Genomic DNA, 27,615 nt, shown 5'->3' with positions numbered 1-27,615 from the left:
AAGCAGATGTGAGATATCCCATATAATCTATGATAACTGAAAAAATGGGATGGCTTCTTTACAGTCAGATAAAGTGGTGATGTGTGTTTAGTCGTTTAGTCGTGTCCAACTCTTCGTGACCCCATGGACCAGAGCACGCCAGGCCCTCCTGTCTTCTACTGCCTCCCGGAGTTGTGTCAGGTTCATGTTGGTTGCTTCGCAGACACTGTCCAGCCATCTCATCCTCGGTCGTCCCCTTCTCCTCTTGCCATCACACCTTCCTAACATCAAGGTTTTTTCCAAGGACTCTTTTCTTCTCATGAGATGGCCAAAGTACTGGAGCCTCAGCTTCAGGATCTGTCCTTCGAGTGAGCATTCAGGGTTGATTTCCTTTAGAACTGATAGGTTTGTTCTCCTTGCAGTCCAGGGGATTCTCAAGAGCCTCCTCCAGCACCACAATTCAAAGGCATCAATTCTTCGGCGGTCTGCTTTCTTTATGGTCCAGCTCTCACTTCCATACATCACGACAGGAAAAACCATAGCTTTGACTATTCGGACTTTTGTTGGCAAGGTGATGTCTCTGCTTTTCAAGATGCTGTCAAGATTTGTCATCGCTTTCCTCCCAAGAAGAAGGCGCCTTTTAATTTCAGGGCTGCTGTCTCCATCTGAAGTAATCATGGAGCCCAGGAAGATAAAATTTGACACTGCCTCCATATCTTCCCCTTCTATTTCCCAGGAGGTGATGGGACCAGTGGCCATGATCTTAGTTTTTTTGATGTTGAGTTTCAGACCGTTTTTTGCACTCTCCTCTTTCACTCTCATTACAAGGTTCTTTAATTCCTCCTCACTTTCTGCCATCAGAGTGGTATCATCTGCATATCGGAGGTTGTTGATATTTCTTCCGGCAATCTTAATTCCGGCTTGGGTTTCTTCCAGTCCAGCCTTCCGCATGATGTATTCTGCATATAAGTTAAATAAGCTGGGGGACAATATACAGCCTTGCCGTACTCCTTTCCCAATTTTGAACCACTCAGTTGTTCCATGACCAGTTCTAACTGTTGCTTCCTGTCCCACATATAGGTTTCTCAGGAGACAGATAAAGTGGTCAGGCACTCCCATTTCTTTAAGAACTTGCCATAGTTTGCTGTGGTCCACACAGTCAAAGGCTTTCGCATAGTCAATGAAGCAGAAGTAGATATTTTTCTGGAACTCTCTGGCTTTCTCCATAATCCAGCGCAAGTTAGCAATTTGGTCTCGAGTTCCTCTGCCTCTTCGGAATCCAGCTTGTACTTCTGGGAGTTCTCGGTCCACATACTGCTGAAGCCTACCTTGGAGGATTTTGAGCATAACCTTGCTAGCGTGCGAAATGAGTGCAATTGTACGGTAGTTGGAGCATTCTTTGGCACTGCCTTTCTTTGGGATTGGGATGTAGACTGATCTTTTCCAATCCTCTGGCCACTGTTGAGTTTTCCAAACTTGCTGGCATATTGAATGTAGCACCTTAACAGCATCATCTTTCAAGATTTTAAATAGTTCAACTGGAATGCCATCACCTCCACTGGCCTTGTTGTTAGCCAGGCTTTCTAAGGCCCACTTGACTTCGCTCTCCAGGATGTCTGGCTCCAGGTCAGCAACTACATTGTCTGGGTTGTCCGGGATATCCACATCTTTCTGATATAATTCCTCTGTGTATTCTTGCCACCTCTTCTTGACGTCTTCTGCTTCTGTTAGGTCCCTCCCATTTTTGTCTTTTATCATGTTCATCTTTGCGCAAAATGTTCCTCTAATATGTCCAATTTTCATGAACAGATCTCTGGTCTTTCCTTTTCTGTTATCTTCCTCTATTTCTTTGCATTGTTCATTTAAGAAGGCCCTCTTGTCTCTCGTTGCTATTCTTTGGAAGTCTGAATTCAAGTTTCTGTAACTTTCCCTATCTCCCTTGCATTTTGCTTCCCTTCTCCTCTCTGCTATTTCTAAGGCCTCGTTGGACAGCCACTTTGCTTTCTTGCATTTCCTTTTCTTTGGGATGGTTTTCGTTGCTGCCTCCTGGACAATGTTACGAGCCTCTATCCAAAGTTCTTCAGGCACTCTGTCCACCAAATCTAGTTCCTTAAATCTGTTCTTTACTTCCACTGTGTATTCATAAGGGATTTGGTTTAGATTATACCTGAGTGGCCCAGTGGTTTTTCCTAATCTCTTCAGTCTAAGCTTGAATTTTGCTATGAGAAGCTGATGATCAGAACCGCAGTCAGCTCCAGGTCTTGTTTTTGCTGACTGTATAGAGCTTCTCCATCTTTGGCTGCAGAGAATATAATCAATCTGATTTCGATATTGCCCATCTGGTGATTTCCATGTATAGAGTCGCCTCTTGTGTTGTTGGAAAAGAGTGTTTGTGATGACCAGCTTATTCTCTTGACAAAACTCTATTAGCCTTTGTCCTGCTTCGTTCTGAACTCCAAGGCCAAACTTCCCTGTTGTTCCTTTTATCTCTTGGCTCCCTACTTTAGCATTCCAGTCCCCTAGAATGAGAAGAACATCTTTCTTCGGTGTCAGTTCTAGAAGGTGTTGTAAATCTTCATAGAATTGTTCAATTTCAGTCTCCTCAGCAATGCTGGTTGGTGCATAAACTTGGATTATTGTGATGTTGAATGGTCTGCCTTGGATTCGTATTGACATCATTCTATCATTTTTGAGATTGTATCCCATTACAGCTTTTCCCACTCTTTTGTTGACTATGAGGGCTACTCCATTTCTTCTACGGGATTCTTGCCCACAGTAGTAGATATGATAATCATCTGAGCTGAATTCGCCCATTCCTGTCCATTTTAGTTCACTGATGCCCAGGATGTCGATGTTTATCCTTGCCATCTCCTGTTTGACCACCTCCAGCTTCCCAAGGTTCATAGATCTTACATTCCAGGTTCCTATGCAGTATTTTTCTTTGCAGCATTGGACTTTCCTTTCACTTCCAGGCACGTCCACAGCTGAGCGTCCTTTCGGCTTTGGCCCAACCACTTCATTAGCTCTGGAGCTACTTGTACTTGTCCTCCGCTCTTCCTCAGTAGCATGTTGGACGCCTTCCGACCTGAGGGGCCCATCTTCCAGCGTCATATCTTTTAGCCTTTTGTTTCTGATCATGGGGCGTTCTTGGCAAAGATACTGGAGTGGCTTGCCATTTCCTACTCCAGGTGGATTGCGTTTAGTCGGAACTCTCCACTATTTCCTGTCCGTCTTGGGTGTCCCTGCACGGCATAGCCCATAGTTTCTCTGAGTTACTCAAGCCCCTTCGCCACGACAAGGCAGCAATAGGGCAGGTATTAATCTGAGATTAGTCACTCTTGGCGTTTGACATAAAGGTACCTCAATTATACATTCACGATCTATATCTGAATCTTATTTAAAAGGTTTTTTTAATGTGTTGCTTTTCCTGCAAGATAAAGCACTGTCAGAATACTTGGCAAAGATTTCCCTTCCTGAAAAGGGTCAGGGAGACTAGTTTCCACAGTGTTTTTTTTAAAGGTCAAACCATTGATTTTCTGTCATTTGAAAATTGCAGAGAAATAAAGGCACCAACCTCAGCAATGTTCATGCAAAGTTATCTCCCATAGTACAGCCTAGTTGGTTGGTGTTCTGCTGGTGTTTCAGCAGTACGTTACACAGCAAGTACAATGTATGTGCAATGCACTGATAGGCAGTTAGTGAACTGCACATACTAGACCTCTACAGAGTATTCTAGTCCAACATGCAGAATGTACAGCTCAATCGTAATAGCTATTACAAATCTACAGCCAGAGATTTTTCATTTGGAATCAGTACAGTGGTGCCTCGCAAGACGCTTGCCTCGCAGGACGATTAATCCGCATGACGATAGGCTTTTGCGATCGCTGTTGCACTTTGCAAGACAGTTTTTCCTATGGACAGTTTTTGCAAGACGATGTTTGGGTCTATGCTTTGCAAGACGGGTTTTTTTTTTAGACCGATGCTTCGCAAGATTGTTTTTTCACCTATTGGAACACATTAAATAGATTTCAGTGCATTCCAATGGGGAACTGCGTTTTGCAAGATTTTTTTTTTACACCGATGCTTCGCAAGACGGTTCCCCCCCCCCACTGGAACACATTAAATAGATTTCAACGCATTCCAATGGGGAAACGCATTTCGCAAGACAGTGTTTTCTATGGACAATTTTCGCAAGACGACGATTTTTCCCTATTTGAACGTATTAAATAGATTTCAGTGCATTCCAATGGGGAACCGCGTTTCACAAGATGATGTTTTCTCAAGAGAGTTATTTTCGCGGAATGAATTAACATTGTCTTGCGAGGCACCACTGTATATGAAATTCAATATATGAAACTTTCTTCCTATCCCTAATAGTTTGCCTTACATATCTGTCATTGCCTCCCTCCTGTTGCTTCAGCCCAGTATATAATAATCATCTTCATGTCCTATCAAGTCAATTCTGACTTATGGTGACCCTTTTCATGGTTTTCTAGGTAGTAAGTACTCAGAAGTGGTTTACCATTCACTTCTTCTGGGGGCACCCTGGGACTGTGCTAAAGGCCACACCGTTTGGCTCTACCAACAGGAGTCACAGTGTGGAATTGAACTATCGGGCTCTGGCTCCATAGCCTGATACCTAAGCCACTGAGTTATCCAGCCAGCTCCTTTACATACCTTGGATCCCCCCCCCCTTTTTTTTAAAAATTAATGTTGGTCTTATCCCCTTTCTGTGTCTGACAATGGCTGGGAAATTGGCACACAGTATAGAGGAGACCTTGGTTGAAACTTGAATGGTAGCTGCAGCATAGTTTAAGGGGAAAAAGCCCTCAAATGTGTTTCTGGATGGGGGATTTCTTTAGCTTTACCACCACCCCTCCTTTTTATTTAATATTATTTGTCATAGAAGTGTCTCTAGGAAAGAAAACTTCAGGATTTCATATGGTTTAGTGCAAGGATTAGGATACTATGATGAATGAAAAATGAATGAAGTTGGCACCAAAGTGTGCTAGAACAGAGATGTATGACGGCTGTGGATTATATAGTGGCAGAGGCAGAAGAGTGTGCACACCCAGCATTTCTCAGACCTGCACCTGTGTTTAGAAGCTAGAGTCAGTTACAGAACTGCACCCCCTCCTCTCCTATTCCCCCCACTGCTTATAGAGAAATACATCAGTTTCTGTAGAGAAGCTGAAATCCATGCATCTTTCTGAATCAGAATTACAAACTAAGCTTTAAAAGAGTTCAGACTTTCTTTTATTCTGCTTTGGAGCCCCTCTTCAATTTAGACATCTGCTGAATTTCTTCAAAAGGCCCAGTTCAGTTTGCAAGGAGGCTGAATTAAGCACAGCCCTGTTAAAAAGCACATACAGTGGACCCTTGACTTACAGACGGCTTGACTTACAGACTTTTTGAGTTACAGACTTCTCTGGCCGCAAAATTTAGGTTTGACTTGCAGACTGAGATTTGACTTACAGACCAGAAAAAAACCGAAATGGAACAAAAACGGCCTGTTACGGGATTAATCGGTTTTCAATGCACTGTAGGTCAATGGAGACTTGACTTACAGACTTTTTGACTTGAGAACTGCCTTCCAATACGGATTAAGTTCTCAAGTCAAGACCCCACTGTAAAAATTCTGTAATCCTAAAAATATTTGTTGCAATCAAAAATTTAGAACTAAAGGTTCTAAAATTTGCAAAAGCAAAAACGAAGACCACAGATGACCAGCTTTTTGAGAACTCTTCTCTTTTGAATGAAAGATGGCAGCCAAAGAGAATTATCCCGAAAGATGGCAGCCAAAGAGAATTATCCCTTGATTGGCATTCCACATTGAAAATCCCACTATTAAGAAAGACTCACTTGTTCACACCCCTGAATGTGTATGGATAGACGTATAAGAATCAATGATTTTCCTTCCCACCTGTATATTCTGTTAGAAGATCCCATGACTGAAATCCTACGTAATACTGTAAGTAGCAACTAGAATAGGGCCAATGAATTGGTGGAACTTACAGAGAAGTTGATTGACTGATTCAGTGAGCATACTCAAGTTGTAACTTACTACACTAAGGAGCAGGGTTTCAATTTATGTGTACTTTTTCTAGGTTTTAGTAACTTTTTTTCCATAATAGGATTGGCACCATGTAAAATTTAATGAAGGTTGGGGAGAAGGGGATATTCTCTTTGGAGGTGTGACCACCTGGAGTGACAAACATGCAATTTAAACCTTTAAACTACACTCTGGATTCCTAGCAATGTGTACAGATGAACCGTTTTTGTTTCTAGAGTATCTTCCTTTTGTATTTCCAATGTAGGAGGGAAAGGCAGGTGCTAGGTGTCAAGAGGTAGTTTGGGGACTCTTGGACCTGTAGCGGGCCATTCACCAAACAAAACTATTTGGGTTGAAGTCTTTCCAATTTTATTTTGTTCAGCTTTTAAAAATAGATAAAACAAAGTATGGAGGAGGAGCTAACTTTGTTCTAAAGGAGAATCACTTTTCTTAGAGACCTCCAGCAGTAGCAATTTTCCTATTTGCCAAAAGAGAAAAGAAATTCAGCGTATGCCTGGTTCTGCACAGATGAGTGGGAGTCTCATACTGATTGATTTGGGGCCACACATATATGGCTGATTTGGATGCAATGATAAGTTATAATTTAGATCAAGAATGGGCAGCTGTGACCCTCCAGATGTTCTAACAGTGCAATTCCCAGCAAGTCTAATCAGCATGGTCATAGGTAAGAAATGATGAGAATTATAGTCTCACAGCAGCTAGAGTAATGATCCTCAAATGCATAATGCTGAAACAGAGACCTCAGAACACTATGAAATTATATAACAATCTTTGGTAATTTGAGTCTAGGAGTGAGGTGGGATGGGGTTCATCTCAGTTGACATTTTTCTCTTATAGAGTTGGTTTCAGTGTGAGATCAGATCACTCTTTTCAGTCATATTAATGTTCATCTGGGTATCAAGGTATAAGTTGTTCTCTAAACCAGTGGTTCTTAACCTTTGTTACTCGATGTTTTTGAACTGCAACTCCCAGAAACCCCAGCCAGCACACTTGGTGGTAAAGGCTTCTGGGAGTTGCAGTCCAAAACTCCTGAGTAACCCAAGGTTAAGAACCAGTGCTCTAAACCACCTTCTTGTGTATATTTTACCCTTTTTAGGTACAAAAAACATTCAGGCAACATCAATGTGCCTACAGTATTTTACTAGCTTTATTTATCTAATTGATTCTATGTTCCCTATTCATGAAAATATCAAAATTCCAAACAGAATATATCTAACTTTGAAACTGTAGACATGTTTACTAGATCTTACAGAGAAGAGAGGGAGAGTATAAGTGCAATGGAAGCTGGGCCAAGTCTTGTAACGTTAAATCATAGACTAGCACTACATGCAACCACAGTGCAGCTGTCTGGAGCAGACTATCATACTGTGGATGTATTGTGAGAAGATAAGACTCACTGGAAATTGTCACAAAGTTAGTAATGTGGAAAGGAGTAAGAAAATAGGAAACTCATGTGAGGTGGATTGACTCAGTAAGGGAATTTTGGAGTTCAATTTGCAAAACCTGAGCAGGCCTGTTAATGATAGGACCTTCAGGGATTGCTATAAATGAGACATGACTTGACAGCACTTAATATCATGAAGGAACACCATGGTACATGCTGGATGTGTGAGGTTTCATTGTACTGAAAGATGGAAAATGCCAGTTGCAGGAACTGATTTCTCTTCTTGATTTGCTTTGGAAAAAAGATCAAAAGATAATTGAGCAAGTATTTATTTATTTATTTATTTATTTATTTATTTATTTATTTATTTATTTATTTATTTATTTATATCCCACCCATCTGGTATGTTGTACCACAATGTCTTTAAAATGTCTTTAAAATTATCTAAGACAATAAAATATTGCAGGAAATAGTGACATATTATTTTCTAAGGGGTCTAATTCTGTTTTCATGTTAATGTAGTTTGTATCAGTCTGTACATGAGTTTCTTTTTCCAGTCAGGAAAATCAGATTGGTTTTTGATTATTCATAGAGATTTGGGATTAGAGGGGGTGATAGGGAGGCATGATTACTTCCACAGCTTGCAAAGCTAAGATCATTTCTTGAGATCCAGATGCTCTCTAGTTCCATGTTGCTGTCAGCTTCAGGTAGTACACAGGAGTTGTGTATACAAATATTCATTGTTCTTTACCTCATACCACCAAACTGTATTCTAGGAGAATGTTGCTATAGACAGAGTAAGTCCCAAGGACCTTTGCATTCTTTGACAACTGGGTAGTTGATTTGTAAGCTGCTCATGCTTGAATTCAGAACAAATTGATTTTAGCATTACTTGAACTACTTGACAGGTTTCTTCTGCGTGAGCAAAGCAGTTGCTAGGTTGCATGCTCATTTGCTTATCTTAGCCTACTGTATTTTTGGAGTTAGTGAAGAAAATAACCAGAGGCTACTTTGATAGACACCTTGGCTTCATTCCATCCGCACTACCAGTTCACTACTTACAAGGCACTGGCTGTTCCAGGAGTCTTATTTCTTCTACTCTTGTGATTCCACTTCAGCGAGATTTATCCTGAAAAAGAGGTGAAACAAAGTATATGGGGCATTTTAGTCCTTCTTTAGTCTGTCATATAGAATTTGTTTATGCTGACAAGCTGTGCTTATTTTTACAATACAGCAGGGGAATGTGTGCCTTTCCAGGTGTTGCTGCCTACATCTCCCAGCACCCCTGCCCAGCATGGTAAAGTAGGATGGAAATTATAGTTTGATGTCATCTAAAGGACCACATGTTGCCATAGGCTTATCATACAGTCACGTATCTAGATACATCACCTAGGGAAGCAATGTTTCTGTGAACTGGCTCTGTTGATGAGACCACTGTATCTATTTTTCATGAGTTCAACTTCTCTTTTTTCAAGCTACCATAGCTAACGATGTGCCTTCAGTATCTCTGTATAAATCAACTGGTTTGTACAGCTGCTACAGCAAGCAAACAAACAACCGCACTCCACTCTGTTCTTGTAGTTTTCACCATTCCTCTCCCCACATTGGCTATTTTTTGACAGAGCCAATAAACATCTACTTGAGTAAGTAGTAAACTCATGTCTTATTATTCTTCATGACTGCCTATTCCTCTGTCTATTGTTGACACATTTCAAATATCTCTTCAGACAAACCAGATGCTTCTGTCTCACCTGTATGGAATTTGCAACATTCTGTGTCTTTTGGCAAAATGAGAACATCTTCCCTGTGGCTTGGAATGCATAATATGCTGTCAAACAAGTTTTTCCAAGTGGTTTCCCTTTGTCTACATTTTAGCATCTCTCATAGAAACATGCAGTTTAGTGTAGTGCATCAAATAATTTCTGGCTGAAAAGATGTGTAATAGAAGCAGGGCATCCTGCAAGTATTCTTAACAGGGAGTAAGAATTTTTTCTTGTTTTTAGCATTAGAATGCCCACTCTATCAGCCACAAGTGTGAAATTATACTTTTAATTTTAAATATTGCAAGATAGTGTCTTTTCTTTATGACTTGACTGAAAAGTTATCTTTCTGGTAGTCTCTGCATTTCTGCTGTCTTTAGAAAAAATGCACATCCTTTGTATGTACAAAAGCTATATACATATATAAGGAATTAGTGCATGTTTAAGAACTTAGACAAGATGGAGGTCCTTTGGGTGGGTGCTCTTGCTGTCTGCAGATTGATAGTTTCCCTTTCTTTTGGGGCCAGCTAGCTACTCTCTCTGCTAAGGGTGAGGTTTGCAGCTTGGGGATTCTTCCGGACCCAGCAATATCAGTGGACACCCAGATAGCGTCTGTGGTCTGGTTTTCCTATTTCCACCTTAAGTGGATCACACAGCTGTGTCTCTATTTTGATACCAGTTCTTTCACCATGTTGGTTCATACATTGGTAGTCTCAAGAATAGATTAGTGCAATGATCTTTACATAGGGTTGCCCATGAGACTGATACAGAGACTTCAACAGGTCCAGAATATGGTGGCCACGTTAGTGAGGGCACTCAACATATACCAACATATCTTCCCAGTTCTGGCATCCTACACTGGTTACTGGTTCATTTCCATATCAGCTTCAAGGTGCTGGTTTTAATCTATTTATTTAATTTATACCCCACCCATCTAGACTGAAGTCTACTCTGGGCAGCTAACAACACTAAGAATAATAAAATAAAATAAAACAACAACATTAATACAATTGAAGATGGTGAAATAAATTAGGCATTGACAGGAGGGAAGCCGTGCCTAAAGAGCCAGGTCTTGAGTTGGCTGTTAAAAACACCCAGTGAGTGAGCCAGACAAATTTCTGAGGGAAGATTGTTGCAGAGGCGAGGGGCCACTGGCGAGAAGGCCTACTTCTTCATCGTGGCCTCTATGAATGCACACAATAGGGGTTTGACAGTGCCTGCGCTGGTCCTCTCGGAATCTTCTAGAGCTTTTGTAGAAAAGTAACAAAGTTTAGAGTTGCCCCTATCGTGCATGCTCCACCCGCCTCAGCCTTCAATTCCATTTTACCGCCTTTAGGCTTGGAACCTCTCGATCTTAGAGCTCTCTAATTTGACATATTTTACTGAATTACGGCTTCTGACGTGGATTACCTTTGATGATTCAATCTCTCTGTTGCCCCCTGATAACGGACTGCTTGACTATTCTCCGCTTCGCGATTTGGATTTGGTTTTTTTTGGACCGTTTCACTTTCCCGCCATTTTTCCTGCTTACTGCTCCTACTGCTTCTTTATATTATCTCTCTGACATTTCCTCAAAGGACTGGGCAATTCTGGACTGTCACCACCATCTTAATTGTGAATCCTGCTACCCCAGTTTTTCCTTCTCCTTTATGTCCCCCTCTGGACCCTTCAGTAGGTACGTGTCGTGTTTGTGAAAACTGCCATTCCTGGATGGTCATGACCACTGCCTCGTTTGTTTAGGAGAGTCCCATCAACCACATTCCTGCAGACATTGTAAAAAGTTTATGAAAGCTGCTTTGAAAGCTCGGCAGCAACGTTTAAAACTTTTCTTGTGGGACAAGACACTCTCGGCATTGAGGCCGTCCGAGATGGAAACTCAGCACTTTGAGGAACCTTGGTCTCACGGTGAAACAGAAGAAGTCCCATCTTGTACCATCCCAGATGGTCGACTATATAGGAGCAAGACTGGACTCTGTCAGGGCTCGAATATTCCTGCCAACGGACTGCATAAAAAAGATCAGCAGAGCTGTTCACAGATTTCGACCACACTCAAAGATCTCAGCAAGGCATGCTCAACATCTGTTTTGCCTCATGGCCTCCACAACATCTGCAGTGACACACACCCGTCTAAAGATGTGCTCTCTTCAGGCGTGGTTCCTGACTCTTTTCGACCCTCTTCAGGACAACCCCAGAAAACATCTGCCTGTCACATCAGAACTAAGAAAACAATTACAGTGGTGGACGTTTCTGCCACATCTCCTAGTCGGCCGCCCATTTCAACCTCTACAGCTGACAGTTCAGGTGACGACAGATGCAAACCCCACAGGCTGGGGAGTGCACTGTGGACCTCACAAGATGCATGCTCTATGTTCACATCACGACAGAGCTTGCACATCAATCATCTGGAGATGCTGGCAGTTATAAAGGCATTCTGAGCATTCCTTCCTCTAATACAAGGTCATGGTGTACAGGTGATCACAGACAACACCACGACCATGTATTATATCAACAATCAGGGAGGGACACACTCCATGTCTCTTCTGTACCTCTCAGTGCATCTATGGGAGTGGTGCTACAACCATCAGATTTTCCCAGTAGCCCTTCACATTTCAACGGCAGACAACAAGCTAGCAGACAAGTTGAGCCATCTAACAGCACAGACCCATGAGTGGGAGTTGGACAAGGGAATCTTCCTCATGCAATGCATGGGGATTTCCTATAATGGACATGTTCGTGACTCAGACCAACAGGAAGTACACCAGGTATGCTTCCCAGGTATGCCATCCATGTAGGAAAGGGCATGAACTCACTTGAGGATGATTTCATGATCCCTTGGGAATCCAGCCTTCTTTACCTTTCCCCCCCAGTACCGCTCATTCAGAAAACCCTGGTCAGAGCATGTCAGCTGAAATCAGATTCAATCTTCATTGCACCGTGGTAGCCTCGTCAGCCATGGTTTTCCACTCTCAAGACAATGGGAGTGGATGTGTTCAAGTTACCACGCATTCCATACCTTCTCACTCAGGACTCAGGCAACATCCTTCATCCAGAGCTCGAGTCATTGCATCTGACAGCTTGGAGGATCACCTATCAATCAAGGAGGTCCTAGATAAAGCCAGGAAGCCATCTACTAACCTCCCTTACAAATACAAATGGAAAATTTTCCTCAGGTTTGCTCAATCAAAGCAGCTTCAAGCTTCCCCTGTTTCTCTTTCTACCTTGCTTCAATATTTGCGCTATTTGTTTGACTCCGGTTTGGCATTATCCACCCTGAAAGTCTACATCTCGGCAATTGTCTCTTTCCAACCTTGTGACTCAGATTCTGCATGTTTTTTCTCCCACCCTACTCTCAAATCCTTTTTAAAAGGTCTCTCAAATATCTGACCACCCATCAAACCCCCGTACCTCAATGGTCTCTTCAACTTGTTTTGCGAGCGCTTGTGCGCCACCCCTTTGAACCTGTGGCCTCTTGTGACATACGGTTACTGTCATTTAAAACTTGATTTTTGGTTGCCATTACATCTGCGAGGAGAGCAAGTGAGCTGGCAGCTCTCAGATCTGATGCTCCCTATCTTCAATTCTTCGAAAATAAGGTTACTTTATATCCTGACAGTTCTTTCTTGACCAAAGTTGTCTCAGATTTCTACCTCAGTCAACCCCTTATATTGCCGACTTTATTTTCTGAACCTACATCGGATATTGAGTGCATGCTTCATTCACTGGACATTAGAAGAAAGAAACAAGCTTTGGAAGAGCAGTGTTGACCTCTGTTCTAGTGACAGCCCTCCTTCTGGTAAGTGAGCTTGCTAGTCACCCTATTGTGTGCATTCACAGAGGCCACGATGAAGAAAGACAGGTTACTTACGTGTAACCATGGTTCTTCAAGTGGACCTCTGTGAATTCACACATCCCACCCAACCTCCCCACTATCTGTCACTGACTATGTCTTTGATAAGCTCAGGCTATTGTGGTGGATAGATGGAACTGAAGGCTGAGGCGGGTGGAGCATGCGCGATAGGGGCACCTCTAAACTTTGTTACTTTTCTACAAAAGCTCTAGAAGATTCCGAGAGGACCAGCGCAGGCGCTGTCAAAACCCTATTGTGTGAATTCACAGAGGTCCACTTGAAGAATCATGGTTACAGTTAAGTAACCTGTCTTTTCTTGTTCTTTCTCTTCCCTCGGCGTTAGGTTCCTCATCCCCCCCATCTTGACTGAAGCAAGTGATATGGGTAGATCTAGGTGGGAGGAAGCATTCCACCAGATATTGAAGCCCTAAACTGTTTAGGACTTTATATGAATTCATTAGTACTTTGAAATCAATGCGGAAACGAACGGGCAGTCAATGCAAGGCAGCCAAAGTAGGGGAGATATGTCAATGTTTTTTCATCCCAGTGAGAAATCTGACTGCCGCATTCTGCACCATTTGGAGCTTCCGCGTCAGTCTCAAAGGTAGCCCCGCGTAGAGCGCATTACTGTAGTCTAATCTCGAGACTACAAGTGCATGGATGAGAGTGGTGAGGGCCCCCACATCAAGATCAGAACGCAGCTGGGCAATCTGCCAAAGATGGAAGTAGGTGGTGCGGACCACTGACGCTACCTGGGTTTCCATTGTAAATGCTGGATCCAGGTGTACCCCCAAGCTGTGAACCCCACTCTTCGTGGGGAGAGTCACCTCCCCAAAGTAGAGGGAGTTTCCCAAACCAACAATGTCAGGGCCACCCATGGCAGAATGCCTATTTCAAACTGGGACTGCCTGTCTTTCCTGCTCATCCCAGGCAGGCTGCTGAGGATGCTAACCCAGAGAGAAGCCAGGAGGGAGAAAACATGGGACTTGGCCTTCCCTGTGATTCCTTCTTGGCTATGGAATGAATTACCACCTGAAATCCACCTGGCCCCTTCCCTGGTAATTTTAAAGAAATAATTAAAAACCCTGTTATTCCGGCAGACCTTCCAAAACAATTCATCTGAAGAAACCACTGAACCTATTAGCCACTAACTTATTTTAATTACCCCCAACTTTTTAAAAGTATGTTAATATGTTGCCAATCTTTTTTTTATTTTGAATTGTTGTTAAGTTGTTATTTTGTTATTGTTACTATTATTTACAATGTTGTAAACTTCCCAGAGTGGCTTTTGGGCAGATGGATGGTATAAAAGTCAAACAAACAAACAAATGTTTCCATGAGACATATTCTCCTTAAGCCGAGTTCAATTTTATTTTATTTGTTTGTTATGAGTCATAACAATAAAAGCATTGACAAAAATGAACAAAAATATGTTTTAAATTCTGCTCTTTATATCTTTCCATTGGAATGTACTAGCAGTACTGATATTATAGGAAATAAATATGAGCCATAGTTCTTTTTTGTGGTCTCTGTGAATCACACATATGGGTTTTGGCATCTTTGCTGAAACCATCCTTGGAAAATTCCAGAGCTTTAAAGCAGAAGAGTTTTTCCTCTCCTCCACTGCTTCTGTGCATGCTTAGCCATTCCTTAATGGCTCCCCTCGGTGCTCTTTTGTCCATCACATGAGCAACCACAGAGCTTTGGATTTATCTCAGCAAAGTGTAAATAGTTCTTACCTTTCTAATTTTTTCTTATTTTCAGAATCTTTATTCACTACAAAAGTATATATCTATGTTTACTTATTTTTGGACTGCACCTTCTTAGATGCTGTTTTCTTGCCAAAATTTGTACAACCTTTGAGGTCCTTTTCAAGAATTGTGCTGCTTGTTGGGGGCACAGACTGACAAACATGACAAGTGTTTGCTTTGTTTGGGTAAATGGCATATTGCTCAGAAGGGTAAAATTTGTAAAGGTTTTATCCACATTGCCCTATAAAACCAGCTCAAAGTCATACTTGTTGAAAAAATCTACTAAATCTCCAGATTCTGAAGACCTTCCCTTTGTGATCACAAACAGCATGAAAAACCCTGGGAAGTTCTAATCCAGATTTACCTGAAAATCTGCATCAGGATACCTCAGTGGCAACACTGAAGCCCCTTCATTGTTATACTGATGAAATGCAAAAAGCCCTCTTTGAATGCGGACAAGCCTACAAGGCAAAAAGAGACAGGTCCTAAGACTTGGACACTTGATCTATGTCAACCATATCTGAAGATTATAAGGGTGGTAATAATGTTAGTAGTAGATATGACTGAGTGGGTGTCATGAGCTCTTAAAACCTGGAGCATTCTTATGTAAATAGTCCCTTTGATCACATGTTTCAAGCAGATTTTTTTAAAGTGCACAGTTCTGTCAGCTTGATCCTATCATAAAATGAAATGGTTACATTTCTGTGAACATAAACACTTCTATAGGCTCTTTTGCTTTGTTAACATGTGATCTCAAATGCAATATGAATATAAATAACCAGAATCTATTGGGGATTTATGCTGCTGTAGTGTAATGGTTTAATTGGAGCAGCTAATTGCCGCTAATAACAAGCTGCTGCTTGCGTTTCTGTTCATATGCTAAGTTGTGCAGCTGGCACATGACCAGGAACGTGACTGGTGACTGGATTGCCCAGCTGCGTCCCTCTCTTGATTTTGGGGCACTCACCACTCTGTCCATGCGCTTGTAGTCTCGAGATTAGACTACTGTAATGTGCTCTACGTGGGGCTACCTTTGAGACTGATGTGGAAGCTTCAAATGGTGCAGAATGCAGCAGCCAGACTTCTCAGTGGGACAAGAAAACTTCAGCATATTTCTCCCACTCTGGCTGCCCTTCACTGGCTGCCCATTCATATCTGCATTGGTTCCAAAGTGTTAATGATGACATATAAAGCCCTAGATGATTTAGGACCTCGATATCTAGTGGAACGCCTCCTCCGACCTAGATCTACCCTAACCACTTGTTCTAGCCAGGAAGGGCTGCTGAGGGGCCTAACGCCGAGGGAGGCCCGGAGAGAAAGAACAAGAAACCAGACCTTCTTGGCAGTGGCCCCTCGCCTCTGGAACAGTCTGCCCCCAGAGATCTGTCTGGCTCCCTTGCTGGGTGTTTTTAAGAGGAAACTTAAGACCTGGCTCTTTAGGCAGGGTTTCCCTCCTGTCAATGCCTAATTTATTTCACCATCTTCAATTGTATTAATGTTGTTGTTTTATTTTATTTTATTATTCTTAGTGTTGTTAGCTGCCCAGAGTATGTGCCATATTACTATTGTTGTTTTTTTACTTTATTATATTGTTTTTATTCCATTTTTTTTTTGTTAGCCACCCAGAGTAGACTTTGGTCTAGATGGAAGGGGTATAAATCTAATAAATAAATAAATAAATAAATAAATAAATAAATGAATAAATAAATGAATAAATGAATGAATGAATGAATGAATGAATGAATGAATAAATAAATAAATAAATAAATAAATAAATAAATAAATAAATAAATAAATAAATAAATAAATAAATAAATAAATAAATAAATAAATAAATAAATAAATAAATAAATAAATAAATAAATAACATTTGTTGAGTAGCAGCAACTTACGACATTAAGCTTGTATAAATTCTCAACATGTTTCTGGCCATTTTACATGTGAATAGTCGTTCTGATAGATGACATTGTACTGTTCTGCAAGTGCATTATGGTGAGTGATTCTCCCTTCCAAAAACCATAAAGTAGGTCTCTGTTAATCAGTGTACTAAGGTTTCTAGTTAGTAGTATCAAACAAATTATTCAGCTTGTTCTTTTTATTGACCCTATATTTTAAAATAGTGATTAAAGTGACTTTAATGTGTATGTGTTGATCTGATAGTGAATTAAAATCCATTTTGTACAGAATGAGCACAGTGCAGCCAGCAGTATAAAACAGCTGTTAGCATAAGTCTGGACAAGCATGTGCTGAGACTGATTAGAGGGCCAATTTAAATGTCATAACAGCAAGATGGCGGCAGCTGAATAACACGTAGCATGCCACATGGCCTGTGTGAGGCCTTTTAAGAAGCCTTTGGCAAAGCCTGCTTAGTGATCAGACATCTCTTAGCTGAGCATTATCTTCCACATGTTTATTTATTTAAGGTTTATTGAATTTACAGTTGAATGTTTTCAATAGCAGTAATGCACTCCAGTCATCCTTTCCCCAGTTGTCTTCACCAATACACTGACATATCCTCTTTAGCTCAGTCTGCTTGGAATGCTCGAAAAAGAAAATCAGCTTCTCATCTGTACACTTTTAGACCTATACACAGACCCAAAGATGAAAATTCAAACATCAGTTCAAACATAGAATTTCCTCCTGTAGATAGTGCCAGAACCTTTGGCACTTTTATTTTACTAGATCAGTCTTTTATAAAATGAGAAGCAACAGAGATCCATCTCATTGTTGCTTATGTCTGTTCTAAATGCTACTGCTTATGTTGTATACATGTGAAAAAAGTTGTTTTTTCTTTTTTCCCCTTTTAATAATTTCAAACCATAGACAAGTGAAACTGTGGATACTGATCCCATGAACATGAGGGTCCTACTGTTTTTCTTAAGTAGTGTATAATTTAGTTTCCTATGTAAAATTCAAGAGTATCCCTTTTTATTTCTCACCTTCACCCCCACATTTTATTTTATTAGCTACTGCCATCTTCTTTGAAATGTCTTCACACCTAGGAGTATATTCAGGCCATGATATATATTTTCTAACAATCCAGCTCTTTCTTCCTATTTTTCTTAGTTCATTTCTCCCTGAGCGTCATGGAGAGGGTAGTCTAAACGTGAGAAGACAAAAACATTCTAAAGGATAGGCACCAACCACTGGTTGAGCAGTTTGATGTGGTTATTTTCCTGGCGAAACAGCTGATCTGCAGTTCGCCCCCGTGCCCCCTCCAGTGGGTGCCCAATCAGCAGTTGTGCTCCACCCTGCCTCCTCTGGCCGCTGCCTCCAAGTAGGCACCAAGCTGCAGATCAGCTGTTCAACTGGGACATGAACCGTGCCAAACCACTGAACCATCTCTATTAGAGAGCTAACACACACACTTAAATGGAAATTCTTGCAGCCATGGAGGTTTTGTTTTCATTAATAGAACATATCTCTTTTGAAAGTTACATGTGATCAAATTACTCTTTAGACCTTTTTTTGTAAGCGTGACCACTCTTTAATAGAAATCATGGAGAATTTACCATTTTCTGAAAGAATTTTCTCCACCCCACCCATGGGCTTGTTTGTGAGAGGATGTACCTGAGAGACAGAGTGGGAAGAGTTTTGTCATCAGTCATCCCATTTCTGCCCTCTCAACAGATACCTAATTTTATTTGGGCTTAAATAAGATTGGCTTTTCTGAATCTGTTTGCTTGTAAAGTAGGTATGTTTTGATATAAGGTACAACTAGCCATGAACTGGAAAGCAGTTTCTATGAGTCTTTTCAAGCTAGAGGTTTAGAGTGTATCAGACACCATTCTGCTTGTACTTGACAAGGGATGTTCAGAAACGAGAGATATACCACAGAACTCTATACAGGAGCAGTGCTCTAATCCATAGTGCTGTACTGATAGGAATGCTGTGTACTATAGGGCTTGAGACACAGGACACCTACACCACACAAATGAGCTTTTCCAACTTTTGGCTTGATCAAATCTGAATAGTATGTTAATTGTGGTATGTATAGGTGAGAAAAGTAGTGAACATATTAATTGTGCTTTGCCAGGTGAGAATGAGAAACCAGTTCAGTATTTTGAAACAGTCATATTTTCCAAAAGAGATGTCCCTCTATTCTGACTCTTACTGTGTCTTCTGGATATTACAGAGCCATTATAATCAGAAATGGAGAAGTCATTCCAATGTCTTCAGAGTTCACTCCAGAAACAGAGCGTCAGCGTCTTCAGTATCTGGTAAGAGACCGAAGGACATGCATTAGTGGCTGGTGTTGAACAGGGAGTTTTCACCCTCTCTGTTCTTAGCTAAAAATGAGAACTTTTACTGTGCTATTGAAACCATTGTGAATATTAGGAAAAACAAACTATGTTCTTGGCATTACAGTATTTCATTGCTTATACAGTGGTGCCTCGCTTAACGGGCACTCCATTTGATGATGAAATTGCTAGACGTCGATGTTTTTGCGATTGCAAAACGATGTTTCCTATGGGGGAATTTCACTTTGCAATGATCGGTTCCCTGCTTCAGGAACCGATCATCGCAAAGTGATGATTTTCGGCCAGCTGATTGGTGGTTTCAAAATGGCAGCTGGGTAAACAAAATGGCCGCCCGCTCTTTTCTGGCATGGATTCCTCGCTGCACAGGCAGCGAAAATGGCCGTGCTATGGAGGATCTTCGCTGGACGGTGAGTTTCAAGCCCCTAGGAATGCATTAATTGGGTTTTAATGCATTTCTATGGGCTTTTAAAAATCGCATTACGATGTTTTCATTTTACAGCTATTTCGCTGGAACAAATTAATGTCGTAATGCGAGGGACCACTGTACTCACCTGCTCAGGTATCTAGAAGATGTGGATTAATCAGTGTTCCAATTCACCCACAGTGGTTTTCCTTACATGAAAAATCCAGCAGGAAACTGAAAGTCCCTTTTCTCATTTTCCTGTGACATCATAAGTCTAAGTAATTTTTTTAAAAAAAAAACTATGGTAAGTAAAACCAACCTATATTCAAAATTGTAATTTCAGATCTTAATTTATTGCCAGACTGTAGACTAAAGTGGAGTTCCCCAGTCTGAGCCCTTCTAGATATGCTGGGCTACAACTCCCATGGCCACTGGCCATTCATCACTTTGCTGTGGTTGATGATAATGATAGACTTGATTTAAGAACAAAAGGGGAGGATAGGGTTAAAGAGAAGACACAAGCACAGGGCTTATGCAGCCTTGTTTGCATAGTGAGAAACCATGTGTTAGTGTTTCCTCTGAACCAAGGACAAGTGTAATCATTCAGTGTGAAATCATTCGTCTGTATAGATGACTGAACTAGATGTTTGAGGTCCTCAGTGGTATTTGCTATTCATCTCAGTGTCATTTGTGTAACACAAGTATTGGAGGCTTTCAAAGGTTATCGTCACTCATGCTTTCTGGAAAAGAACCCTGCTATGTCATTCACAGTCATGGCAGTTCAGTGTCAAGTATGATCAAGTTTGGAAGTGAGCTATTTCTCTGAAGTCTTGAAATCTGTTTCTAGTTTGCAACTGTATTTCTTCAGTCAGCTTGCCTGCTGGAGACAGAATCCTTCGCTTTCAGAAAGCATAGTATTTGCTACCTTTTCCTTTCAAACTGTTTTGTATTAGAGTTTATATTATGGTGCTGACTTTCTGGCTACAAGGCAACCTAGGAACTGTTAGAATAATAATAATTGAAAAACAATAGTCATGTTTTTGTTTGTGCTGTTACTATGAATTAATAGTATGGGGGTGTAGTACCTGTTAGTGTGTATGCTGCTTCACTGGTGCTCCTAAACAGTCATATGGATTGTTCTGGAATAAAATGCATGGTGCATATTTGAATAGCTGGGACTTGCATTTCCATCTCGGGAGCTTCAACCGCTAAGACAATTACTTTGTGTGTCATTGCTTTGAGTAGTCCAGAATGGATAACAGATTTGCTCTTACTATTCTTATTCTTCTTTCTGAACTTGGCTGGTATTTCAGGGTCCCACAATCATGATAGTGTCGGACTTCCTAATTCCATTGCGGGCATGGCCTTTGAAGGGGGGGGGAACCTTTCTGAATCTCTTTGTCATGTGTTAGCACTTAATAATATAAACACCTGGCAAGTTTCACCTGTATCTTGTATTCTGCCACAGAGCAAGTGGCACCTTGGGCTGATGCTGCAAACCAGTTGGTTCTCGTCTCTCTATAGCCTCCATTTAAAGCCAGCTCGTTGCCATTTCTGCCCTCTTCCTCTGTGTCCAAAGGCTGATGAGTTGAGGCTTGTCAAGGATTGATGGTTTTTCCTTTCTTAAAAATGCTTGCTATGAGTAAAACATCACTTAGCTGGCTATGTGAGCAGGAAGAAGACTGGGATGGGGCAAGAGCATACATTTGTCAGTATTCACATTCTATTGTCATTAGGTACTTTGCCAGAGTATAGACTATTTCAGAGGGGGGGGGAACTGTTTTCTATTCATATTCATCACAATAAGTAAAAAGGAAGTGTAATACTTATTTTTTTCTGTCTATGTTTAAAAACAGTTTTTTTTGCAATTTAAATTAAATGTGATTTTAATGAGCATCTTGGGACAGGGCATTACTGAAAGATAGCAGAGATTAAAACATGGGCTGAGCGGATCTCTTCCTTGCGCCCCCATTCCTGTTTTGAGCTCCTTTAAGGTTGGATATGAAAGCAGCATCCAGTTTGGTTTCAGTCATTTCCCCTGACTTTTCTTTTTACCTTCACTTGTTTACTTCATCACCGTATGTGGCAAATGTGCTTGAGTTATGGATATCATGTTCAAAGAAAATGCAGGGAAGATATCAGAAGCGTGAAAATACATTAGAGAGACACTCCTAGCACGTTCAAAAAGAACACATAGTCTCCTTTCAGTACTAGCAAATGAATTGCCCTCTAGGGCTACAGACCTTAAAAATCACCAGGTCTGAGTCAGTACCACATCCCCAAGGTTTGATACTTGGTTTAAAATCATGGTCATTTCTCTCCAGGTTTTAGCTATTTGTGTGTGGTTTCACTTGTCTTTTGATACAATAATGTTTCTTGTGTGCTACCAAAGATCATGACTAAGTCTCTGTCCAGGAACTTAGACTTTAAAAGATAACAGCAAAAAGGGATGGGGTGGATGGGTAGAAGGGTGAGAAAACTCAGTCGTTCGTTGTTTACAGTGTTCAAGCAGATCACTGAGCTGGATTTAAGCAAATGGCAAGAATAATTATTGCTCTCATGCCCTGCTTGTGAGATTCTCAGAAGTATCTGTAATGGCCCAGAGTTTGGACAAGTTATGCTTTGTACTGCAGTTTCCAGAGCTGACGAGTTAGCATGTAGTTAGGGATGCACAGAGTTGGATTAGATATTGTTACTTTTCTGTTGTATTGCATTCATTGGATTTGTCCATGTGTGTATGAGAGTGAGTGAGGTGTCAAACGGGACTGATTACAGGCTCCCTTCCTCTCTCATAAACTGGTCAACACTGACTGGAATCCTGGTGGCACTGACAGTTTGTAAGGCTGGTGCATGTGCAACCTGTGGAAATGCACATTGGTGCCAAAGTGATGCAATATGGCAGAAAAGATGCACATGATGTTGATAGCACAGAATGTGGTCTGATACAAAATCTGTAAACAAACAAATTGTCTTCAGCAACAATTGGCAGATGTCTAACAGTTCTGCGTTTGGAGTTTTTTTTTTAAATTCAGTGGAATGGACATGGGAGAAGAATGATGACTTATAATTAGGAACTTCTGGAAATATTTTAAATTGGCAGTTTGCTTCTAATTAGCCCATATACCGAATTAATTCTGAAAATAAAAATGGAAGAGCCTTTAGTACTCTTTTTCTTTTTATAAACCTATAGGCATATATGCAGCCCCACTTGCTTGGAAATGAGTTTACACATTTGGAGTTCCCAAGAAGGGTTCAACGCAAAGAAATTGGAAAAAGAATGCTTTACAGAGACTTCAACATGACTGGATGGTAAGAATACACCCCCTTTTTAACACTGGGAAGCACTCTTTAAAAAAAATACAGCCAAAGATCCAATTGCTGATTACTACCAATGAGGTAGTAGAACCAGGGCTCACAGGCTCAAAGTGCTGCTTTGATTAGCAGAGATGACATTGAGATGACATTTTATCAACTACTTTAGATGGGATCTTGTAACTGAAAGAGACCTAAATTGGTTTGCAGTCCTCTTGAAAGGCCAATACCACTGTAGAGGAATTTTCCTGAACTAGTATTAACTGGTTAAGTTCTGTGAGATTTTAGTGTCATGAAATTCAGTTAGCATCATATATTTCTGTTGTGTGAGAGCTTTTGTATTAAAAACCCAAAAGGGCTGCCTGGCATCCTCTGGGCAAACAGTAGACATGCCACCTCCCAGGCCAAAAGGAAGAAGACGCAAACACCTGCAGTGTTCTTTTACAGTCAGTGTTTTCTGCCTTCCTGGAATGTAACCAGTCTGTTTGAAATGGCTATTTTCCCTCCTCACACAGACCAGGCCTTTGACTCGCTGATTTTTAAAAGAATCTATATTTTAATCTTCTCCTTGGTTTTTGTTGTTGTTGTTGTGTGTGTGTTTTAAAATTGTGTGGTTTAACCTTTACTTTTTCTTGAATCTACTTTTCAACTACTTTCAAAGCTGCCGACTCTCACGTGAGCTTTGCTGCTTCTAACTCACAAGTTGTGTTCCACAGATCATTGTAGTTATGGACATCCTCATATTCTACATAGGTCTGTTCAGTGTCCTTTGGCAACCCAGCCAGGCAGTCTGGCAGGGAAAGGGATAAATAGATTGAGAAATGCAAAATTATACTTTATGAAGACAGCACCAGACCTGCACTGCCTCCTCCCCACCTCTTTAACGTAAATGGATTTATTAAATCAAGCACAGACATCCTCTTACAGAAATGTTAGGCTTTACCCTCCACTGCCCCCCCTCCTTAAAAACAATTTAACTGATAACCCTCATTAGGGATAATCTTGAGGCAGTGCTCTTTTCTGCATCTGAGATAACCTGTCAGTCAGTGCCAGTGAGTTGATTTATCCTTTTCTTGCAAGTGTTTTTTTCAGACTAAGTTTTCTCTGGCAATTTGACTCTGGGGTACTAAGAGCAGTGAACAGACGTCTGGCTTTCTGTGTTTCTGTCTGAGTGTGCCTTGTTTTCAAATTACATGAGCAGCCAATGAAATCTCTCTATATAGTAGCTGTTAAGTTAAAATCAGAGGTGTGTCGTGATACATAGAACCTGGAAAATTGCCTTTTGGGGGGCACTATAGCTCCTAGAGTCCCGTTAAGAGATTCTGGTTGTTGTGATCTAAAGTCTATGCATTGAACTTTAGCCTGTCCCTAAATAAACTGTAGTAAGTAGTTTCAGTAGCTGTGCTTTAGAATTTAGCCCGACTTTACTCTGGCTATCCCAGAGGACTGTGAAGAACCACAATAATTTCTTAGTTGTTCCTGTTGATTATCCTGATTAATTCAACTACTTTTAAAGAGACTAATGATTTAATGGGGACAGTTGAGTGCTATTTTTCAGGATTAAAGATGATCTTTATGCATTCATGGTAGTTTACAGAGACTCTTGAATCTACAAAATGAATCAGAGTTGTTTAAAAAGTTTCTTGCTTTATTTACAAAACCTGCTGCTTCTCACAACTAACAATAATGTAATTCTGTTCTTTCATGCAAGCAACATGCTATTTTCATAATCAGGATGTTGTTCTAACTTACTTTTCTATGCACTATTAAAACATGTATAAATCTGCATGTTCTTCGTTTAAACTATTGCTGTTCAAATGACCCAGTCTCCAGCGGCGAGGGTACAAAGAGTCTTGCTGCACTGTAAAGAATAACCAGCGTTATTATGACACAAGCTTTTGGGGGTTGCAGATATATAATGTCAGGTATATAATGTATCAGTGTCACCAGAGATGAACACTGTTATCCCTCTGAAAATGGTTACAGGCGGCAGTGGGGAGGGGGGGTGAGATGAGGGTGAGAATCTAAGAGCGCATTGTGACGATGAAGCATAGATAAACATGCAACAAATACTACCTCCAGACCCACAATGGAGTCCAACCTGTATATAATATTGTGTATCCTCCCACAGGGCATACAAGACCATTGAAGAGGATGACTTGAAATTTCCCCTTATATATGGAGAAGGGAAGAAGGTGGGAATAAGAGTTCTGTCTTTTCAAAAACAAAACAAAACAAAAAAACCACAAAAAACCCACAAAAAAACAAACAAAAAAACCCTTTATTCTGTTTACCATTCAATTTCGCTCCAAGCTGTCCAGTGTTTTATCCTCTCTGTCTCTTTATTTCATTATTCTGACAGTTTGAAAGAATCTTGTGTCTCTGATAAATCTCTACATGCTGCCTCTAAATTATTTACTAGTAAATTTAATTCTTCTGCTTTTGTTTCAAACAACCAGGACTTACATGGTAGTCATTTAGATTTCCTGTAGTTCAGTAGCAATTTAAATGTATCCTGGTAAGCCGATTGAAGGCAAAAGGCATAAAGTTGGTTTAGTTTCCACTGAGTACAGTTTTCAGTCTGCTTGAGGATGTTTCTTAGCCGGAATGTGCAGAAGAGGCTGAACTCTATCAAGTAGGTATGTGTTACGAAATGCATAATTATGAAGAACAAGATCATTAATTAACACTGACTCTGGCAAACCTGATAGAAGTTATAGGATCGATAAGGACACTGAGCTGTCAAGAATGCTGGCATTTGGTATGCTCAATCTGTTTCTCAGCAGTTCTTCTCCCTTGTTTTGACTGCTTATTTTAATTTTGTAATATTCCCTGTCTTTAGATATGCAGAGCTGAAACCTGCTCTGTCTTATTTGTACATTTTGTTGGGGGTGTGTGTTGGTGTTCAAATTTATCTTGAAATTATTCCTTATTTGCTTAAACATCTTGTTATTGTTATTATTTTTCTTTATATTTTTGAGGCATTTTGGGAGTGTCTACCTTTTATAAACAGCCACAGGAATCATATTATATCTAGCGAAGGCTTAACCTAGGTTGCTAAGGGATCTTGAACACATCACAGCATGTTACAGGAGCTTCTAGTGGGATAAGGGGTGTTTGATTGTACTATGAATTTCTCTGCAGTGTTTTTCAAAGGATAATTCCTGCCTCTGTTTGGATCAGGGTGGGCAATGTGTGGCTTCCAGCATCTCCACTCACACCCCCACCACCCATTTCTTTGTTTGGAAAAGAATGCTGTAAAAGTACTCTTGCATCTTCTGGGGCAGTGGGGACAATTTTACCTTGTTTTGACGGCTCCTCGGGACCCCTGACTCTCCCCATTTTTTTTAAAAAAAAAGTTTTTTGTCCATTAGAAGGCACAAAGGGGAGTCCCAATTTTTTAAAAAATGTTCGTGGAAGGTCCAGGAGTGTGACCATAGAGCTCTGGGCGCTGCCCATCCCTCCTTTAGATCAAGTGGCGGGAGATTGGGCTAGTAGGATACTCATTTTTGAGGAGAACCCTGAAATCCACCAGCCAAAATTAGGTGCAAAATAGTGGCCCAGGCAGGCATATGTATGCTAAGGTGTAATTTTGACAGTATGCTTGACTGAGGAATTTTGTTTAGTTGACTGGTTCTTTCACATAAGGTTTTGTCCCATGGTTTTCAGTAATCAACTTTACTGGGCTACGGGGGAAATGTTTTTATTTGTGCTTATTGGGGAACAGTTTGAGGAGTTAGAAATTCTTGCCATTCTGAGATTCTTCTGCAAATCACCCAGAGCTCTACCTGTAGATTGTGATCTGCTTACCCCTGTTTTAGACACTTTTTAGGGTTCAAGGAGAAATGGGAGATCTCCCTAAGATAGGATGAATGCCTCTCTCCCTTCCCTGCCAGACTTCTACACCACAGTTCACTCCTATTGTGGTGGCTTTGCAAACAGCCTGGGAAAGGAATAAATGAGAAATATGGTTTCCTGGAACTCTTACCAGGGTAATATTGCATGTCGAAGAGTTTGGGTCACAATTGATAACAACATCTGGTCTCCTTTGGGTTAAGACTTAGTAGGATGAAAAAGTTTTAATGGAGGTGATGATTTTTGTCCTGGTGGAATTTGTTACTGAGCATATTTCTTAGGTCCTTATGGTATCTCTTCTTGTTCCTAGGCCCGTGTCATGGCAACAATTGGGGTTACAAGAGGACTTGGAGATCATGACTTGAAGGTGCATGACTCAAACATCTACATCAAGCCATTTTTGTCCTCATCACCGGAGGTAAAATAGTCACATTTCCTAATGGGGGCAGGCTGGGGCTTTTAAACTTTAAAAAAAAAATCTCAATGGAGCATCGCTTGGGAGTATTCTATAGAAAATCCCTGTAAGAAATAGTAAGAGCCAGCAAGTGAAGCAGACTGAAACAGTCATCTCAGCTAGCACATGCTGCATTATCAATGACTGATTGTTCTTCATCTCCCACTGTTAAGAGTTGTGGGCTCCACACACCCTGTCTTGTCCCTTGTAGTGACCTGTTGACCTTGGGCATGGAAGGGATTGCTATTCCACTGCTAGTCAGTTTGTGTGTGTGGAATGGGAGAAGTGCCATAGTGGCAAACTGTCTGGGTGTGGGTGCCTCTGAAAAACGGTTGCAGTCGTAGCTTGAATATGAAATAGAAAATAAGGAAGTCTCATTGCTTTGTGAGTTGCCAGAGGCATGGGGCGGCTGTGGCCCTCCAGATGTCTTAGGCCTGTAATTCCCACCAATCATAGCAGTATAGTTACTGGTGAGAGATTACAGCAGGTGTGGCCAAACAATTCTCTGCTTCTATCTAATAGCATGATAATATTC

At 40.9% G+C, this 27,615-nt stretch overlaps 1 protein-coding gene across 1 annotated transcript in view; it reads left to right on the top strand.

Annotated features, from left to right (window-relative positions):
• The window catches only part of PPM1H (protein phosphatase, Mg2+/Mn2+ dependent 1H), a 101,538-nt gene that overhangs the window by 53,599 nt on the left and 20,324 nt on the right, over positions 1-27,615 (top strand). The window contains exons 5-8 of the mRNA XM_020786029.3: positions 18,930-19,014; positions 22,650-22,768; positions 24,903-24,966; positions 26,937-27,044. Of these exons, the coding sequence (XP_020641688.1) occupies positions 18,930-19,014; positions 22,650-22,768; positions 24,903-24,966; positions 26,937-27,044 (376 nt within the window). The remainder of the gene's footprint in view (positions 1-18,929; positions 19,015-22,649; positions 22,769-24,902; positions 24,967-26,936; positions 27,045-27,615) is intronic.

This window comes from Pogona vitticeps, chromosome 5, assembly GCF_051106095.1.
Source record: "Pogona vitticeps strain Pit_001003342236 chromosome 5, PviZW2.1, whole genome shotgun sequence".
NCBI classification, from domain to species: domain Eukaryota; kingdom Metazoa; phylum Chordata; class Lepidosauria; order Squamata; family Agamidae; genus Pogona; species Pogona vitticeps.
This window is presented reverse-complemented; position numbering and strand designations above follow the sequence as displayed.